Source organism: Crocodylus porosus, unplaced genomic scaffold (assembly GCF_001723895.1).
Source record: "Crocodylus porosus isolate Cpor-Errol unplaced genomic scaffold, CroPor_comp1, whole genome shotgun sequence".
Lineage (NCBI taxonomy): Eukaryota > Metazoa > Chordata > Crocodylia > Crocodylidae > Crocodylus > Crocodylus porosus.
The window spans coordinates 196,198,140-196,218,338 of NW_017728906.1; the positions used below are offsets into that span (position 1 = coordinate 196,198,140).

At 45.4% G+C, this 20,199-nt stretch overlaps 1 protein-coding gene across 5 annotated transcripts in view; it reads left to right on the top strand.

Moving 5' to 3' along the window:
• The window catches only part of TENM4 (teneurin transmembrane protein 4), a 760,950-nt gene that overhangs the window by 567,952 nt on the left and 172,799 nt on the right, over positions 1 to 20,199 (top strand). For all 5 annotated transcript variants that reach the window (XM_019530413.1, XM_019530416.1, XM_019530415.1 and 2 more), the window contains one exon: positions 17,498 to 17,599. In XM_019530413.1, the coding sequence (XP_019385958.1) occupies positions 17,498 to 17,599 (102 nt within the window). The remainder of the gene's footprint in view (positions 1 to 17,497; positions 17,600 to 20,199) is intronic.

The window sequence follows — 20,199 nt, forward strand, 5'->3', positions numbered from 1 at the left end:
AGTTTCCTTTAAGGAGGCGGATTCACCAGATGTAAAAACATCCCACCTGAATAGACTGGAGTTTGTCCGAACCTGTTCCTGCACATGGGCCCTGGCTTTGCTTGTAAGCCTAGAGAGAATGAAGCATTAGACGTCCCATCGAAGTTCATGTTGCTGCATAATAATGGCAATTTTGGGGATGGAGAAAAAGACTATTGTGAAATAGTTGGGAGCATCTAATCAATTTTTCTCATCCCATACCTTGTAAGACATAACAAAGAAAAGGAGAACCAAGGTCTCTCAATAATAAATTAACCTTCTTGTAAATGACATTGGCGGCACTTTCTGAAATTTCTAATAGAAAAGCTTCTCTAAGAAGCGCCTTGTGGATTCACCTCTGCCTGATAGTGGTGATTTACTCAGAGCAATCTGGTATAGGCGTAACAAAATAGAAGGCTGAGCAAGAGCTGGAGTCAGCACATCTGAGAGAGACGGTGGCCAAAAACCTGTTCGGTGGAAGCAAGAAACATCCGCGAGCCTGAAAACAATCTGTGGAGTCGGAGAGGAAGCCTTGCAGCAGCAGCTGCTGCTGACTTACAGCAGGCTGGGGCCAGGGAGAAAGCAAAAGGAAAGAGGCTTCAGCTATCTGAAAAAATTGGTGGTCTGTTTACTAGGGTGTCACTACTCCAGCAAACAACAGGAGGGACATGTACCATTAATTATGTTTTATCTAGCTTTTTGCTTCTGCAGAAGACCTAGTCTATGATTAAGAAAAGCCCTGTTGTCTCTGCACTATGCATCAAGAAAGCCACCAGCAAGTCCTTTCCTCCATCGAACTACAAAGCGAAGCTGGTGCTGGTGTTGGGAGAGCGCTGCAAGCCTATGCAGCGCTTTACGATGCCCGTCAAAAGACAGACCCTCCTGCTGCGGTACCCTGGTGTATAACCCTGGACAATGGCTCAAATGCAGTGTGGAGATCAGGATAACAAACAGTCCTGGTTTGGAGGGGGACGAGAGAGGGTGCTGTGACCCTGTCGGAAAAGGTCTCTGCAGATTTCAGGGTTTCGCCTGTTCCTAGGGGAGTTTAAAGAGAATGGAAATCCCTCTCGCTTTCTTTCACCACTCTCAGCATCCACATTATGTCAGTTTTGAATCCCAAGGCCGAATTTGTATAAGTGTGATCCACTTACACAAATTTAGAGTCCATTAGAGCTACTTATGCCCACTCGACTGCTGTCTGGAGAGTCTAAATTGACCTGATGCACATGCCAAGTGGCCAGGAGAAGGTACACACTAAAACAGAGTGGCATCTGTTTTCATTCATCCCTTTGCTCAGCTCTTCAGTGTCTAAATTACAATCCTAAGGCTCCATTATGCATAGGTGGAGTGGATGTAAGCAGGTCTCTGTGAATCTAATTGAACAGAGGGAAATTTAACTGGCAACATCCTTATCTGTCCTTTCTGAATCTGATATTTAGGCTGTATCACTGTTACAGGCTGTTAAGCACGTGATTGAGTTTTTGCATGTAAGGATGTTCACGGGGCTTCATTTAGTTCCTGCCCCTGGGAAGAGCCAGTTTTTAAGAAAAGCTGTTTTCCCCTTTCATCGATTCAAAGATTTTTAGGGGCCTCGCAGATCATCGGGTCCAGCCCCCCCGCTTTAGGCAGGAAGACAGCTGGCATCAAGTGACCCCAGCGAGGTGGCTGTCCAGTCTCCTCTTTGATTTTTGTTTCCCCTGGGTCCTGAGCAAAACCCCGGAGAATGTCTATCTTGCAGGACCTGTGTCTGGGCAGTTAACTAAAAACCTACCATTTCTTCAACTTGGAGACATGTCCATCTGTGCAGTCTGTACAGAAAAAGATTTTGAAAGGAAAAAAAGCGGCTATGGTAGAGACTCCGAACTTTGCTTTTGCTGAGCTATTGATTCCTCCCTCCTGCTAAATAATAGCAGAGCTTTGCATGCACTGCAAATGGTTTTTGCCTTTAGCCCTCCATGTCCCATTGCATGCCCTTGCCTGACAGCCACTTCGTCAGATGGTCAATGCCTTTTTTGCTTACCCCCAAGCCATTCTCCCCACTTCTCCTTGCCTGTTTCTGATGCTTCATATTCCTACGGTTTGGCTTCAGACAGCTCTTCTGCAGCTTCCCCACAGAGTTTTAAAGCCTTGTTAGATTGTACTTAGAGTAGGTATAATAGCTCCATTCAGTTAAAAGACAAAAAAAAAATCCCTTTATGTTTTCAGGCTGCTCCGCAATCTTCCTCTGTTATCAAATCACAGGAATATGCCTCCCGGCTTCCCCCATCACACATACTACTTACACTCACCCAGCAGTCTCTGTTTGTCTTTGCACATATTCAGAGACCCATCTGTTGAATTCCATGTTTTCCCCTCCCCAAAAATTGTAGCGTTCATGAAAGATGTTGGATTGACACTTCCGCAAACCAGAATCTCATTGTTAGCCATACACCGAATTGTGCTAAGGCAGCAGTATTATGAGGTACCCTGTACTACCACCACCCTGCAGGGGCTATGAGAGAAAATGGGCAAAATGTTCAGAAGCATCCAAGTCACATTTTCCCATTGAAAGTCCAAAAAATGGAGCTTGCCTGGAAGCAGGGAGACCTATGCCATGGTCTCTGCTCTATTGACTGTTTCAATATTTTATCTCAGACAGTGGTTGAATAAGCTAGTAGTCTTTGGAGTAGGGCCTGAAGCCTGGGTCTTTCCACTTTTAGCTGAAGTCCAGGAGACTAGGGCGTCATTCCTTTTCTCTCCACCCCCTCTCCCCCCAGCTGAGTGCCCTGGGTATTAGGCAAAAGAGTCTTGTTCCTTCCCTCTGCTCCCATCCCCAGCCCAGTTCATGCTGAGCAGAGCAATGGCAGCAAGAGGAAGTCAGAATGGCCCCCTTGGTACACCAGAGTGGCCTGTATACTGGTGGTTAGGACACACACAGGGTCAACAGACACAATTTTGAGTGGAGCCCAATCTAATCTGACCCCATTGGCATACTGACAGCCCACTTCAGGCCATACAGGCAGGGAAACAGGTCATTTGCGCATCAGGATGAGGCATAGCCATAAGTGAGACGCCAAGGTGCTCTGCAGCATCACAGCTCTTGTGGTTGCGCTCATGCTCCGAAACCAATTCTTAGGCACCTGAGGAACTTAAAACCTTAAGAGCCTCCAGATGCCCCCAGGACTAAGCAGCAGCTGAGTGCCTAAAACTGAGGTAAGGGTGGGACTAAACTATCCAAGTCTCTTTGCAGATAAGCTGTTGGCCATTTCTACCTAGGCTGGCCAAGAACCTTAAGACCAGAAGCTGCCCGATCCCTGGCCCACTCCCTCTCAGCCATTGCTCCCTAAAGAAAACTATTTTTCTGGGCATGGCATCCTGTATCTTAATAATGCTACTTTTGCTTTCAGTAGCAGTGGCTTCATTTCAAAAGATTCACTGTCTCGGTTTTCTATCTGCTCCTTAGCCAAAACTAATCTAAATTTCTCACATGGGCAGGATGCAGCTTGAAGCCTGGCAAGTACAGGTTTCCCCACAGTGTTTCAGCACCTGTGATTACCTCTGGCTGGTCAGAGGCAGCTGTGGCAACAAAAAAATGAACAGGTAGATCCTAAAACAACCTTTAGGTGGGAGTTTGAGTCTGGCAGTGGAGGAGAGTAGTGCTCATATTTCAGGCTGGTTTGTGCTTCTCTAGTACAAAGCCACAGTGTCCTTCTTGCATGCACCTTCATTAGAGCAGTCCATCAGTCTAGGGACTTATATGGTCCTTGCCATGGCAGTATTTGAGTGTCTTCTGTGTATTTACCAGTGTTACTGTAAGTGCCTAAATCCCTTCACTTTTGCCTCTCTCTGGCAGGTTGCTGAACATTTTCATTTCCACTGGCATGAGCCGAGGGCAGTCAGCCTCTCCCCAGTGTCAGAAGCTCTCTGTTTAGCTGTCCCTTGTATAATTTGCCACTGAAGTAGTACTTTGCATTTTTAACTCCTTTCCCATTTGGCTCGTGTCATTGCCAGGCAAACAACAAAGGAAGCAGATCCCAGACTGGTTCCATATTATCTCCGCTGGAGCAGTTGTCTGACATGTGCTGCGTTGTTGCTGTGCCGTGCAGACTGAGGTGCCGCTGGCTGCACTCTTGTCTAACACCTGTTCCTACGGCACATCATTTTGTCTGTTAAATGGTCCTTTCTACCTGCTTACAGCTGAGGCCTGGGGTGCCTCCAAAAACATGAAGTCACAGCAGTCACTCCACATCTCGGTGTTATTTAGAGTGACCTTTTTCCTCCTCACAAGTGTTCAGAGTAATTCTTGTGTAACAGCACTGCCTTCCAAGGCCTGGTGGGTATTTACAGGCTTGAGAACCGAAAACTTAAGGCCTCTCTAATAAAGGGGAAATCCAGGACACATCTCAAGGATAACTCAATAGTCAGAAGCCAGTAAAGGTCAGACGCTTGGCACTAACAACTTCCACCGCCGCTGTTTTCACATAGGCTGTATCTTTGTATTGATTCTATGAGCGGAAAGGCTACACTGTAAAATAACTACCTTTATGCAGTAGGGGTTCCTACCTGTAGATTAGATGTAAACCACGGATGGAATCAGAAACTCAGCCTTATTAGAAACATTTTTTTTTCCCATGAACTCCTCTTCAGAGCAGGCCTGGCAGTTTCAGATGAAAAGCTGGGCTTGGAAATGGGCAGATCCAGGATTCCCCAAAGTGTGGTGCAGGAGCACCAACCCGCATTGCAGAGGTGGATGCACTCCTTGCTCCCAGCCTCCTCCACTGCCACCGATATGGGCAGACTGCCCTCAGGAGCCTCCAGGGGCTTTCTGAAGGTGAAATATCCCCTCTCCTACCCTTCCCCTCACCCTGCCCTGCCTACCCCTGTTGCTTTCCCCACTGCTCTGGGAGCAGGGGAAGCACCAGAGCCAATCCTGTCCACCCCAGGCAGGCTCTGTGGGGGCTGTGGTCATTCACAGCAGGGCAGAAGAGTAGTTCCCCACTCTTGCCCCATCCCTTGGGAGCAGGCATGATGAAGAGGATCCTTCCAACCACATTACCGCTGTCCCTGTCCCCAGCTGAGCCCAGCCTATATGCAGCCCAGCTGGGGAAAGAAAAAGGGAGGGAGATTTTCACCTCCTGCAAGGGCTTAAAAAAATCCCCAGAGGTTCCCATCGTATGGTCCAATCCAAAAGGGGGTGCAGCCGTGCCACAGGACCTCCTCTGGACCCACCCCTGCTTGAAAGACACACGCACGCACACACACGCTAATGGAAAAGGAACTCTGGGCTGTATTTTTAAAGCTATTTAGGTGCCTAACCTCCACTGATTTCAAGAAGTATTAGGTGCCAAAACCCCTCTAAAATGCCAGATCTCCATTTTTTTTATTTCTGCGTGGAAGAGAAGAAGGGAGGGAGAGGTGGGGAGGTGGAAATCAGGTATGTCATTTTGAAAAGCTGTACCTACATATGTACTAACATGGGCGGGTAGCCTTGAACTTGCTTGTCACTGTGCTGTTTGCAGCCAGAGGAGTTTTCTTGATCTGACAGAATTTGTACAAAAGGTTTATTGATTGGGGTAATTACTTTAGCTTTAGGGTCAAGAAAAGGTTTACTTAATTCTAAAGTTACTGACTTTTCTTTTTGAGTGAAGTTTCTCAGAGCAGCAGAATTCTGCCTAATGACAAGACTTCTAGTGTTATCCGAGGGGTTTGGGAGAAATTTGTGAACGAGGACATATGGTTCTAGTTTTTGCACATTTGTATATAGCTCTCTATACATCCCAGACTGGAGGCTAATGTAAGCACAGCTTGTTTTATTCCTGTATCATGTTACTGAGCCCCCCTGACTTTTATTTCGATGAATGCTGGAGTGCTAAAACGCAAAGAAATGGGAGTGCTGAGAGCAGCTTGTGGATTTTGGCAAACAGAAGGAAAAGCCCTTTTTGTACTAGAACAATAGACTTCTTAGGGCTTAATTTTCAAATGTTTGAGCTCAAGTGGTACCCATAAAATATGTGCTTGTAGGTAATAGGACACATCCATAGGGTAGAAGCTATGAAGAGGCAGCTTCTAACAGTTACCAGGAATATCTCCCGTACTTCATAGAGAACAGCATGAGTAGTCTCACCTATCGCTATGTAGCAATTATTGGCACAAGTTGATTGTCTTACGAGTGTCAGTATATGCCTACTTCTACCCATTAAGACTTAGCTGAAGGTAAATACAACAAGCTGTATGAAATGCAGGTAGACTGTATGGATGAGTAAACCAAGGCACTGAGAGATTACATTATTTTCCTAGGTCACACAGCAAGTTGACTGAAGAGTAAAAAACAGAACTTGCACCCTCTGGGTCTTGCCTACCCCTGCTCTAAAACCAGCCCATTGAACGTGGGCCATTCTGACTAATGCATTCCTATCTTATTAGCTGCAAAGTATGTGTTTCAGTGTTTTTGTAAAATGAAATGAATGTACTTTTAATGTACCTATAATGATAGCACTGCTCTATTTAATGATGTTTGTTTGACTGAACAGACCACATATGAGGTCTGTGTGTATATATGCGTGTGTACATGCACATGCTTTTTTCCTCTCAAATATATACAACAACTTTCAACGTCATTTAAAATGAAACTCAAAGCTGGCTTGAGCCTTGCCTCAAGCTACAAGAGCCAAAATTGTAACGTACTGAACGTGAAGTAACTTCTCTCTTGCTAGTACAACTTGAGAAGTTGAACCCTGCAGGCTGAATAATTGTTGTTTCCTGCATTAGTTTGTAGCAATTTATAGGAGTGGGAAGGTACAAAAAAATCTTTAGTAGATTTAGGCTTGGAGTCCCTTGGGCACATTGGGGATATGAGAGTTTCATTTACTGGTGCAAAAATTCAGGTTAAAAAAATATCCCAGTTGCAAAAAAGAATTAAAAGGAATGAGAAAAGAAAGGAAACATTCCCAAGGTGCTTGTCTAGAGCACCAAAAACACTGTCATATATTTGTTATGGAAACTGGTGTGGTACCCTAACTGTACCTGGAGGCTTGAGTTTAAATACTCCCTCTCATCTCAGAAGTGTGGGAAATGTATTAAGCTAAGGAGGCTTCAGTACCTGAGGAGCTAAACATCTGTTGAAAGTTCTTCCCCGTTAGCTCATGACGTGCATGATAAATGAGGTGCGCGAGTGCGCCAGAGAGAGAGAGATCGGAGATTTTGAGCTGGCCAACCTGCACTTCCTTAAGAAACTGTAATTTTCTGGTCCTTTTCTCTCTTCCTTCAGTATTCATGCCTCTCCAAAGTTGGAGCAGAAACTCTTTTCCCCATTTGGACAACAGCGGCACATTGGTGGGATTGACAGAAGCGTTAGAGACAGAAGCCGTTCTAGCTCCTGTCCCTGGAAGCTAATGGAAGTCAGAGCAGAATTAGTACGGACTTCGATAGGAGGATAGTTAGACTGGAAACAAGTGCTTTTGCAGTCCATCCGTTATGGATCCAACCAAGCAGTGATTGCCACGTATCAGGCATGCACTGGCAAAGTGTCTCTTAAAAGGGCATGCAAAAATCTAGAACTCTGGGTTCAGAAATCATACCTTTTATTAGACAAACTAGGACAGCGCAAAAAAAAATAAAATCTCTTTTTCTGTAAGCTTTCAGGCTCAACCGCCCTTCATCAAGCTCTGAGAAAATTAAAGAGGGTACACAGTCCCCATAGGTAGGAAATAAATGTCATTTTTGCACAGAGGGAGCTGGAGATGGAAAATCTGTCCCTCTGGGTCCATTAGAGTGTCTCTGTGAGTTGTTCTGAGTAGCTCTTTGTTGCCTAGATCAGGTAAGAGTCCTTCCTTGGAGGGGTCAGATGGCAAGCAGAGAGGTTTAAAAATCTTTCATGCTGTTCTGCAATAAAGTTTAAAATCCAAAATCAGCTAAAAATCGTCATCTTCCATGTTTCAGGGATGTATTTGGTAGCTGTATTGGTCTGAGACAAAAAGAAATGCAAAAATCTAGACCTCTTGGTTCAGAGATGAGACCTTTTCTTGGTTATCTTAAAAGGGCAGGAAGAGAGAGTTGAACCAACAAGATTAGGATTCTCCCACAGGAAAACCTTCCCCTGTTTCTAAAACCAAACTCAGACCATGCCTCTTTTTGGGCTTCTGAAAAGACCAGGTGTCCCTACCCCCCATCCCCAGTGTCTGGCTAGGGATGGAACCAGAGGATACAAATGAAAGGCCGCCTTTGCAGTATTTCCAAATGGGCTTGGGATCAGATACAGCACTGTGAGCAAGCTAGGTTCCTGTTGTGATAAGGTGCTTGGATGGATATTTCAAGCTGGGGCTAGAAGCAGAAGAACTGAAATCGCACAGGAAAGTGTGTTCTTACACGATGCGCTGTCAAACCTCGCACACTCAGCAGGTCTAGCAAGTTTGGATAAGCGGCTCAAGGTTTTTGGATGTTTTTCCAACCTGATCCCAAGCTTCAGACGTTTTGTGCTTCACCGTCGTTGGTGTGAAACGATCCAGAAAGCACAGTCAGTGCTGCATTGAGCAGGAATGTGTTGCCAGTGAGCTGATGGAAATGGGGTGTCTGTAGCACTGAAAGGGGAAGAACATGGTGAAATTGGCTGGTGCGATTACTATGCTCCACACAGACTTTCTGGGGAAGTTATTTAAAGGACTGTCTGCTCAGTGCCCTTTTCTGAATTTAGCATCTTGATACCTGTATGTGAAGGTTAGAGCTCCAGTGGGATTTGAGAGTAGAAAGGGGTTATACACAGGCATCTTTAATTAAATCAGACCTCCTAGCCTCCACAAAAAAAATCAAACTCTGGCAAACCATCAAGTGGCATTAGCAGTATCAGCATCAAACTAAGCGCCCTCCAGAAGAGGAAACTGTGAAAGAGCACTCAGAAATAATGACTGGGTTTCCATGAGGCTGTCAAGACATTCACATCGCCAGCTGCCAGGTGTGGATCACTTGAACTAGAAGTGCAAAAGCCTTATAAAACCCAGCTGAAGCGAAAAAATCGCAGTCTTGGCAGATGCAGATGTACCAGAGGAAGGAACCATTCTCCTGCGTGTCAGCTAGAGAAGGAAAGGGAGAAACGAGAGTGCTGCGTCCAGCACTTCTGCATTCGCTTTCCAGGAGGGTCTTTGCTCTGCCCATCACGTCCAGTTTGTCACTTCAGTGTTATCTGGAACCTGTTTTATCTCCTCTTCCCATTGTTATTCGGCAGTAGCGTTGTTCTTATAGCTATGGGAGCAGCTGCCAGTGTGCTAGCTTTATCATGCTTCCTGCCTTGTTGAGGGCATTTCTGTTAAATAGTACGGTTCCTTTAAAAGAAAAGAAAAAACATGCTCCATATCTGTCAGCAGTTATACTTACGGAAGGTCAGAGCTTCCTTCCCCACTTTGCTACCTAAAGGTCACTTATAGGAACTGTTAAGCAGGGTCAGCCATGATAAGTATTATTACCATGGCGGAGAGCCACTATTTGCAGCAAGCTTGTTGGTGAGAGTTGTGTCCTGGGCACGTACCAGGCCTAGTACAAGGGTAAAGAAGAGGTCCATTGCTGGGACTGCGAGGGTCCATTGCTATGGCACAGAAGTGCTTGAACATGAAATAACCTGGCACCTTCTGCCCTTTGAATCGCCCTTATCTGGAAGGAAGTACTGGAGATCCCTTGTGTGTAAGTGCATGCGTGGCATGGGGACGATCTTCTGCTTTGTGCATAGTCCCTTTGCAGTGATGTCACAGGTATAACAGGACTCAAGGGCACCCATAAATCGGACTCCCTGCTCCTCATGCAGTCCTTTATGACACTGCGGAGCGGGCACAAAATGCTCCCAGATCAGAAAGGACAAGTGAGGCCCTCACTTCAGGCAGGTGGAAGCAACCAGGCACAGTGCAAGCTGCAGGAGCCTAATGGCTTTGCTACCCAGGCTCGATGTAATGAACTTACCTAACCTGCAAATGTTCCCTGGGCCCCTGCACAACTGGGTTTTTGTGTTTGCTTTTGTGTCTTGCAACGAAAACATCCGTGCTATCCAAGAGCAACAGAATAGATGGGGTCAAGCTTACAAGCCGTTTTGGAGTGGACAAAGGGACACAGCAGAGTGGAGTTTTCCAGCAAATGCTGAAGTCTGGCCAGGTTTTGTACAAAGGCTCGGTCTGACCCAGGCGTCATGGGGTGCTGCTGGCAGCCTTCTTACGTTGCTGTGGACACTGCCTCATGGGTGAGCTGGCCCAAACAAGTGGTTCGCCTAACAACTTTAAAGGTGAATGCGTTAGCTGGGTAATAACACAGCCTGCTGGAAATATTAAAGCAAGAGGCTTGGAGCCCGCTTATCTGGAGAGGCAACATGGGGCTTGTCTGCAGTGAAGCATGAGGTTGAGCATGGCCACTTGATGCGCTCCAGACCCAGCTGCTCACCCATGAGGCTGCTCTGGGCTCATCCTCGGTGCCCACTCTACCAAATACAGAGGATTTGGGAATAGGTATTGGGGCAGCCTCCTAGGAGAGCTTTGAGCTGTGGAGCACATCAGCAAACTTGGGTGGGCAGGGGGTGGTCAGTCCCAGGCTCCCTCAGACCCACCACTGGCCAAGCCCATGGGCTTCTTGCTAATGCAAAGGACAAGGAGCCGGATTCCTAGGGCCTGTTCTTTGCTGTGGCAGTGACCTTGAGCTATTCTTTAGCCTTTCTGTGCTTTAAGTTACCTGTCTGTGAACTCTTTCTCACTGTACTTTCCTTATACGAGTTGGCATAAGGATTGCTTCAGTAAGTTGTACTTAGTGTTCATCAGATGAGAAGTGCTGACCCAGTGCAAAGTAGTAGCTGTTATACTGAATGGTCCCGGGTATGCATGCTGGCAAAAGCATTTGCCATACTCTGATGGTAAAAACGCAGTGTGCTAAGTGGCATTTAATCAGTTCTTAGAAAAGAGCCCTGCTGCATAGTATCTCCCAGGAAAGGTACTAGCCTTTGGTTGCCAGTTAGCTAACTATTTTTCTTCACCACCAGACAGCTTCCTCTAAATGCCTTGGGAATGACAATGTTTGGTGGCTACTGCCAGCTATAACATATTTAGTTGTTAACATATAATTGCATTACTGCAGCTTCTAATAGAAAATGGTGTTGGGTAGACATCTGCGTTGGCCTCTGGCCCAAAGATATAGAGTCAAACTATTAAGTTGGAAGTTACATAGTAAATAAATAAGAAAGAAATACATTTAAAGTGGCTATCGTGCTGCCCAGTGAACATGGTAATTATCTGAAAGAAAAATCTATCAAGGGTCTCTTTAAAATATCCACTATATTTTGTCCAAATGAAGGTAATTCACACAGGCAACTGTAGGCCAGCTTGACATCTTTATAGAGCTCACCACAGTACAGTTGGGCCTTGCAGAGCATTTTGTCAGCAGTGTAAGAATCCAGTGACCAGATCACCAGCTGGGGGCCCAACCAGCCTCAGTTTAGCTCCTACCTCTGTTACTGAGCTAATCTGCAATATGGAGCAAACCATGTAACTGCTCCATGCCTCAGTTTATGCACCTATAGAATGGGAATAACACTGATAATAAGAGACCAACTGCTTTCAAGTATATTTGGATCCTTGATGATAGATCAACAAGTGTTAAATAGTATTGTCCTGAGCAGGGAGGTGATTTGTACTTTCCCCTTTCCACTGTGCAAAGATTGCAGTAGAAACACACGTGATGGGATGAAATGATTGCCAGAAGGTGTTAGGCTGAATTCCCAGTCAAGTTCACTCTTTGTGAGATCAGTCAGACTGTGAAATCATCTCTCAGGCAAAGTAGTAAAAAAACCCCAAAACCCTGGGACAGAGCTGTAGCAAGTATAAATCAGTGTAGTTAGAGAAAAGCCAGATTATAGCAGCTGAGGATCTCGCTTCTTTACCAGCTGAAATAATTAAAACAAGGCTGCACAAAATACCTGGCAGTGTGTAGTCAGGGAGAGGTTTGGCTTGTAGGAACTCTCTCACTTTTATTAATCAAAGACACTTTGGCAAATACCTCCTCTTTTCCTAAGTGGGGAGGGTTTGAATGTGGAGTGAGGGTTTGTAATGTCTCTGAGAAGTCATTTCTTGTGTTGTTTCCCAATATGAGACAATATGGAACTGCAGGGAATGAGTCTCATTATGTCATTTAGTCTTTATCTCTGAAGAGTTCTGCCTGTTTACAATGTTTATTCAGGAAATGACTTGCTTTTTGATTGCTAATTAGATTTTGAAGCTGGCTGGGTGATTCAGCACACTTCCACATTCAGGCTCCTGCAATCTCCATTAGAAGACAAGCAATCTAAATTTTGCTGGTTTGCCCCTGGCATGAGCCATTTGCTTTGTGCTGCCATTTGGTGTTGGAAAGGGGCAAGGAAGCAATATTTTCAGAGATCTCCTTGGCCACGATAGCAAAACCATATGTCAGAATTCCTTGGCTTAACCTGTGGTTGGTAATCTGGGCCCTCGCCAGCTGGTATCAGTAAAAAAATTTTGGTATGATTACAAAGACTCAAGCTAAGAGGAAAATGTGGGAGCCCAACTGAAAACAGTAAATACATATATTTAAAAATATTGATTTTTGACAGCATTTAAAACAGAGCATGGTTATCATCCTTTCCAATAGTTCTCATCATATTAGCTGTGGAATACCATGTGTGCTACTGTCAGTGCCTAGGGTCTAGGACAGACCTTGCATAAACTGGTTTGACCCAAATCAGTTAAGTCTGATACTACCTTCAACCAGGTTTATCTTCAGCCATTTTCAAACGGGTTTCTGTGCACTGAACATCTGTTCTGTTACAGACTTAAACAGTTTCTGATCGCTTAAACTGGTTTATGTGCAATGTCTGTCCCTAGCATAGAAGGTTTCAGCACCAGAAAAATCAGGGTTAAACTGGGAAGTGGAAATCAGCCATGACTCTAGCTGCTTCTGCTTTGTTTTTTAACTGCCCTCTAGCCAATATCATTGCACATTGGCATACTTAAGTGTATGTTGGGGCGGGGGGGATTCCTTTAAACACTTACTTAGTGGCACTACTTTAGACGCTTTATGGAGTTGAAGAGTTTAACTAAATGAAAGGCAGTTTAAGTGAAGCCCTTCAGCACATGTGTAAACTTGCCTGTTTCATTTCTCGTGTTTCCATGAGGTTTTGTTTTTTCCCCGCATTTCCTGAAGAGAGTCTCACTTCATCTCCCTTTTATTTTCGAGGCCACGGGTTAAAACAATGTGCTTGTGCATACATGTTGCAGACAAGCTGGGAAACTAAGTCATGCTAGCAGGCGTCCAGCTTGCGCGATGGTTGAGGATGCAATACCTCATGTGTTTCTACACTCCTCTCGGGCTGGTCTAAGGCATAAGCCTTTTGTTGCCCTATGGTCTTGTTCACACATGGCCATTCATGTGGGCACCTAATCTCCTGTGGGACTGGAATCAGAAGGTGGAGACAGGTGGAGAGTAGACTGCCCATTTCCCTCCCCTAATAGCTGTAGGTTTTGCCCAACTTACTCAAAGTATCACTGACCTCCCAACTTTTCCACATAGACCTCTAGCCGTGGGGACCGGATCTGGCTCTGTGGTGGAATCATGGGTTTTCATCTGGAGCCTGAGCTGGGCACATTTTCTTGTTAGTATATGCAGCCTCCGAAATAGCAAAACCACGCAGTTTAGTGGTACCGGCCACGGTAGGAACAAATCAGTTTTCTTCTTCTTTCCCCTGTCTTCCTCATACTAGGTTACTGCAGGGCAGCAATCCAAAAAAGCGAGCAGACATAAAATGAGACCGTGATAATAAGTATAATTCTTAGAGTCATTAGAAAAGGATCATCTCTCAGATAGCATTTTACCAAGGCAAAATGGTGTTCAGGGTTTACGCAGTGGAACGGAGTAGTCATCGTACAGTTAAAAACAACACCAGTATTCAGCGGAGTATTTGCTGTTACGAATTTTCACCTAAGCATTCAGGTTTGGTCTGGATTTGGTTGCAGTTGAAAGGTCCACATCCTTTTCCTTTGAAAACTGGATAAGGGTTTTAAAAACTGGAATAGCTAGTGAACAAAAAACACAGCGGTCCTATTCAATCCTCTGTTGTGCTGGAGTTGCACCAATAGCAGCTGAAGTAATGCAGCAGAAGCCGTTTATATTGAAGAGCATTCTGGGAGATAGCATTATATAGTGTGCACGACAAAAAAAAGCTGTAACTAACCTGTGTCAATGTGCATGTGTTTTTGTACCCTCTACCATGTGAAAGGTGTGTGTGAATACTATATATTGACTGTTCACATCTGTCACAGGGGGGCTATAAAGCTGAAATGCTATTACCGCTAATGGAGATTGCACTTCAGCTAATGTGGTGGATTGCAGAGTTAGAGGACCGGTGGCCATGGGTTCTGATTGTGCATGGTGTTTTAGATGCTAATCATCGTGGCTTCTTGTAGTGGGGTCAAAGTGTTGTTGCAGTTGCTGTGGTCTAGGCATTATGCAAGAAGCAAGGCTTCTTTGGTCATAGCTTTTATTGGATAAACTCTATAGATGTTAAAGAGGTTCTGTTTCTTGGGTCTCTTGAGCACACTTTAACAAACTACTTCTTGTCCTTGCAGTGATAGGACAGTGACAGTTCTCTCGTCCCCCCGCTTTACCTCTAGCAAGTTATGGTGTTTTTGATATTTCCGGCATCATGCCTGGTAGTTGTGTGCGAGTACCAGTCCCAAAGATTTTAAGAGCAGGGTGGACCAGAAGCTGGACTGGGGTGGCTTAGATCAGGGCTGTCCAACAGTGACATGGGCACATTGATGGGCTACATGCTGCCTGGGCAGTGCCCCCCAGAAATTCCCTTCTCCCCACCCCCCAAGCTGTACTGGTAACACGTGGCTCCCTGTGTCCCTCGGCCCCCCACATAGGCAGCATGCTGGTCATCCCTGCTGCACAGCAGTGGGAGAGATGGCTGCAAGGACCCATAGGCAACATGTTGGCCACTCATGGGCTCCAGTTGGACAGCCCTGGTTTAGACGGGGGTGATGCTGCCTTGAGCAGAGGGCTGGACTGGAAGACCTCCTTGAGGTCCCTCCCAGCCCTACTTTGATGACTCTGTTGCTGGTCTAATTGATGATATCATCAAACAAACCCAGCCACACATATAAAAGTTACAGAGGGCCTTTTCTCCCTCTGTGTTGAGTCTTTGAACATCATCAGACTTTGGCAAGAATAGGAACTTCCCATTTTCCTTACGTGTCGTAGTAACACTGATAGCCTATCAGGCTACCTAGCACGGGCTGGTCTATTCCCATTGACTTCAAAGGCAAGACACAGCATTGTCACTGAGCACAAGAAAGGCCTGCAGAATTCAGCCTATCATGGTAATCTGAGGTCTGTCTGTGGGATCCTTGTGGGTGCGTGTGCATGCGCACGTGTGTTTCGAACTGTTCAAAAGTATTTATGCACGTGAAAATTTTCTTTGGAAAAAAAGAGGGGGAAAAATCCTAACAATGATGTTTGCTTTGATACTGAAGCCAAATCCCCATCTACAGGCACCATAAACACAATTATGAAAGTTAGTTATTCATATGCTAAGTTAAATTTTTAACTGACACCAGATGAGCTGTGTAAATACATCAGTTAATAGTGCAAGGTCCTTGCCTTATGCAAACTGATCAACAGAAAAAGAGCTGGATCCTTGCTACATTACTCCTGTCTATGTTAAATCAACAGAGTGTTGGATCAGGCCCAGGAGTGGACTGGATGGAAACTGTGATTGCATTTTATATGCTGTACAGCAGATGTCTGCTTTAGCGTCAGACTCCTAACACTTCCATACACGTTACCTGTAAAATCGGCTCGGTAGCTGTTGGAAGTCTATGTGGGGGCCTAAAACACAACTGCCTGAAGCGCATTTTTATTATTTAAAACTACTTTTGCAATCGGCAGGTGATTGAATTATGCCTGATCCCTTAAAGTGGCTTTCAGTAACCCCTGTCACTCTGGGCACGGCCAATCAGAACTAGGCTTCCTTTGGGTTTACAAACTAATGCCATACGCTGCTGGTAGCTGTTTCAATTCATTCAGACCCACGGGAAGTTTATGTTTGCTGCCACAAAGCCCCAGAGAGTGCAAAGCTGCTACCCACAGGGCCCCCATTCCCAACCTGCTTCAATTAAAAAATGTGATGTTAGCGCAGCTACTATACGACTGAGTCCAATTTCGTTCCAACATGAAATTTTTTTTTGGAGGAAATCTGAAATAACAGACTAGAATAAAACCCTGGTATTTTGTCATCTTCCCAAGTCTCACAAAATGTATACCCATACACAAACTTGTGTTAAGAAAGCAACAATTTACATTCCCTCTCTCTGGGAAGTAAGGTCATGAGCTGCTTTTCTTAAATACAAGTGGAAGTGCTGCAAGCTCACGTCAAAGCAAAATAAAAGCAGTGGACGATTTTCCCTGCCTCATACCTTTTCTTACAAGATGGAAATCTAGTGTTTTGTCGAAGTTGGGGAGTTGGTGGCATTAACCCGAAACAGGGTGAAGTGTGCAGTAGTCTTCTCAGAGAAACAGAGGCAGCCCCAGCCCATAGGACTTTGAATAGTGCATGGCACAACACACTAGAAACCGTACCAGAGGAAACCGCCCCGCACTGGGGAATGATGGGCAGATCCAACAGATCTTTCCCTGAAAAAGTTAGTGTGCAAAATCTCCTTTGCAAATCAACTCTGTCCAGTTCAAACAAAGAGCCCAGATTTGAAACACTTCCAAGGGTCTCAAATGCACAAATCAGAGCTGGAGACATTGCAAAAGAGCAAGGTCTGTCAGGAGAGCTCTGGTACCTCTTATCTCCATTCAAATCACAAGCAGCAAATGCTCAGACAAATAGAGATGTGTTATCGGGGATTTTTCAAGCTCTGGGTGAAGTTTTGACTCAGGCCTTAACTGCACCTCCTTGCCAATCTTTTTTTAATTCCTGTCCATCAGTAACAAAGGGGCCAAATGAAGTCTTTCCACTCAGTGACTGCTGTGATCTAAAGTTGACCAAGGATTCATCCATGACTCTTTGGCTTCTTTCTAAGGCACTCAGGAGGTCTCCTGTACAAATGCTAGCCACAATCAAGACTGCTTCACTTCCAAGACCACAGGTATTCAGTCAATACAGCCATTAGCCCTTATGATATAGAGTGGTATTAACTCATATGGAAAAACGGTGTTTCCATGTATTTTGCCAAGCGTTGTGCCTGCCCTCGAGGGGCACTGAGGCACCACGATTCCAGCTGTAGTTGCTCATCCCATAAAAAAATAAAATAAAGCAAGTAGGTTAGGACCAGACTCTCTCCTGGGATAACTGATGCTCCTCCAAGAATCCGGCTCAAACAAATGCTTCCCTCTGCTAAGCGTCTTATATGCTTGTATGCCCTGAGTTATCACCAGTCCTGCCGCAGACCAGGGGCTCTGTCAAATACCGAGGATTTCTCCTGTCATTAAAAAAAAATGTTTCCCATCTCTTTTCTTCTAGAATCCATGGATAACTGTCCCAGTAACTGCTATGGAAATGGAGACTGCGTGTCTGGGACCTGCCATTGCTTCCTTGGCTTTCTGGGCCCTGACTGTGGCCGAGGTAAGACTTTCTAATGGATTGAACCTGTTGTTTCCTCTGGGTTAAATGGTTCGGGACATTTTGGATGCGCCCATTTGTGGCACCGTTCTTCAAAAGGAAACCTGCCCTAGGTGGGATGCTACAGTGGAGTGGGAATGGACTGGGATGGAGGGTCGGTTTATTTATTACTTGCCATGCTTCTTGCAACCTTGGTGACACAAGCCCCTGAGTGGCATGTGAGTCGACGACGGGAATAATGGCTCATCGGGAGCTTTCTCTCTGGGAGCCAGTTGAGAAAAGGTGGCTTAGAAAAGTTGTGCTATTGTTTTTCCAACAGGCCACTCTATCCGTAGATTAGTAGAACTTCATAATGATGCTTTGTCCTCTGGCATTAAAGGAGACCTCAAGGACTCTTTTCCTTGTATAAGGCTTCATGGGGCTGCACAGCTTATAGGTGATATCTAGTGACCCAGAGAGAGAGGGGGTTGAATTAATGCACCCCGCAGCACCACATGGCACTAAAAATGTGAGCCCACACATAGGCTCATCGGTGCTGGAGAGGAATATTGGCAAGTAAAAAATTCAGTTCACTGCCCAAACCAGAAAAATAGGAGGGAAATTATATCTGGTTGAATTCCAGTGGTGGGGGGAAAAATCAGGTTTTTTCTGGTAAAATAAAAATATATTTTTTTAGCATGAACATGATGTTTTCTTTGACACATATTGTTCACACTTCGTTTTAACCTTTTTGAACATTTTTTTGTTCAACTGAAGTCAGTGCTGCTCTGAATTCAAAAATCAAAATGTTTCACATCCAACATGTAAAAAGGAAAAATGTTAAGTTCCTCTTAAATGGATTTCAGCCTAATTTGTTTTTAAACTGAAATCATTTGATGGATTATACGCCAATTCTCCAAACATTTCGACCAGAGATTTTTGCCCAGTTCTGCTGCCCACATAAGAACCTCATTGCTGCTTCTCCTTGGATCAGCAGGCCATCATATCACTCTTTGTCCTCAAGGCAGTCTGGGGTCACTCCCAAAAGAGGTCGGGCTGAATCAGTCTCATGCACCGGCTGAGCTGGGGTCCCTGCGTGTGAGGCTTCTGCTCGCAGCATCCCAGCACAGTGAAGAATGGGAAGGAGGAAGAAAAGCAAGGATCATCTCTATTCTGTCTCCCCACCCACACCCTACACCCACAGTATTCTCCTCTGGGGTGATGTGGCCCACGGGAGGTACTTTTCAGGGTTCACAGCCCAGCAAGATGAAAGAGCAGTTCATTTTTCTTTCCCTGTGCTGCCTAGAGACTTAGGCAGACATCATTCTATAAATTATACTGGCTTTTTTCCTTTCCAACTTCTTCCCCTAAACCTGAAGGGCTGCATACATACCTGGAGTTTCCATGCCTTTCATCTGGCATTCTCAAAGTTTCTATCCACCGTTGAGCTTACAAGGATGGACAGCTTGGTTCCCTGGGCTGATCTGAGTCTTTCTTCTGTGGGAAAATATTGTGGCTAAAATTAGGTGGATCCCCATAATACTATCCGCATGTGTGTGAACAGATATGTGTTTTTAGTTTGAGCTTCAGCTGCTGCTGCTTTCTGACGTGTGTGTTAAGCAGAGCACCTTGCTCTGGATATGGCGTACCAGCACTTCACAACATGCATTGGCTGCCTGTGGGTTTTAAGCTGCAGTTTTTAAAGTGTTGATTTTGACCTGCAAAGCCCTCAAAAGTTAGGGACTTTCCTACCTGAGAGATCACCTCTCTAGGTGTGTGTACTATGGGTGCTGGGAAGAGCAGCAAAGGTGTTTACAGCACTGCTGGGACCAGCAAGTCAGTATTAACTGGGCAGTTCTTCTCAGCCACATAAGAAAGACCAGGCCACTGGGTTTAGACGGTTGAACCAGAAAGCTGAATGGTCCTTAGGGTTGCCTGGGACATGGGAGAGGAGCTAAAGAATTTGAGAAGTCCCTTTAGCCCTGTAATCTTGATATGCTGCAATTACCATTGCCTCCATCTTCTTGGCAGCATTTCTCAGGCAGCCCCAGAGGTGTTCTTACAAGGGGCTGATCTTGTACTGAGTCATCAACAGTCTTCTCAGGACACATGCAAATCCTTCTCAGCACCTATACACTCCTCCTAATTAAAGGGGATTATTCTTTCTCCCCACTGAAGAAATTTGTGGGCTCTGCCTTCTCTTGGTACCTTGAAAGAGCAGGGTCCATTACAGAGCACTGTACAATTTTAGATGGGCAGATAAAAAAACCTTTCACTTAGGCCAGCTGGGAATATCAATTCCAGAGGTGTGTTTCCTGTGAGCAGTGCTTCCTATCCAGGTCCTCAGACCCAGGATATGCATGTTATTGTGCACACAGGTATCTCTTTGCAAATGATGCACAAGAAAACCTTAAAGAAGGCTGAGAGGAGACCTGGTAGCAGCTGACTGCTATGTCAGGGGAGTACATTAGGGCTGGGTGTCCTGTGACCAGTGGGGTCCCCCGGGGCTCTGTCCTTGGACCCATATTGTTCAACATCTTCATTAATGATGTGGACACTGGAGTCAGGAGCGGACTGGCCAAGTTCGCCGATGACACCAAACTTTGGGGCAAAGCATCCACGCC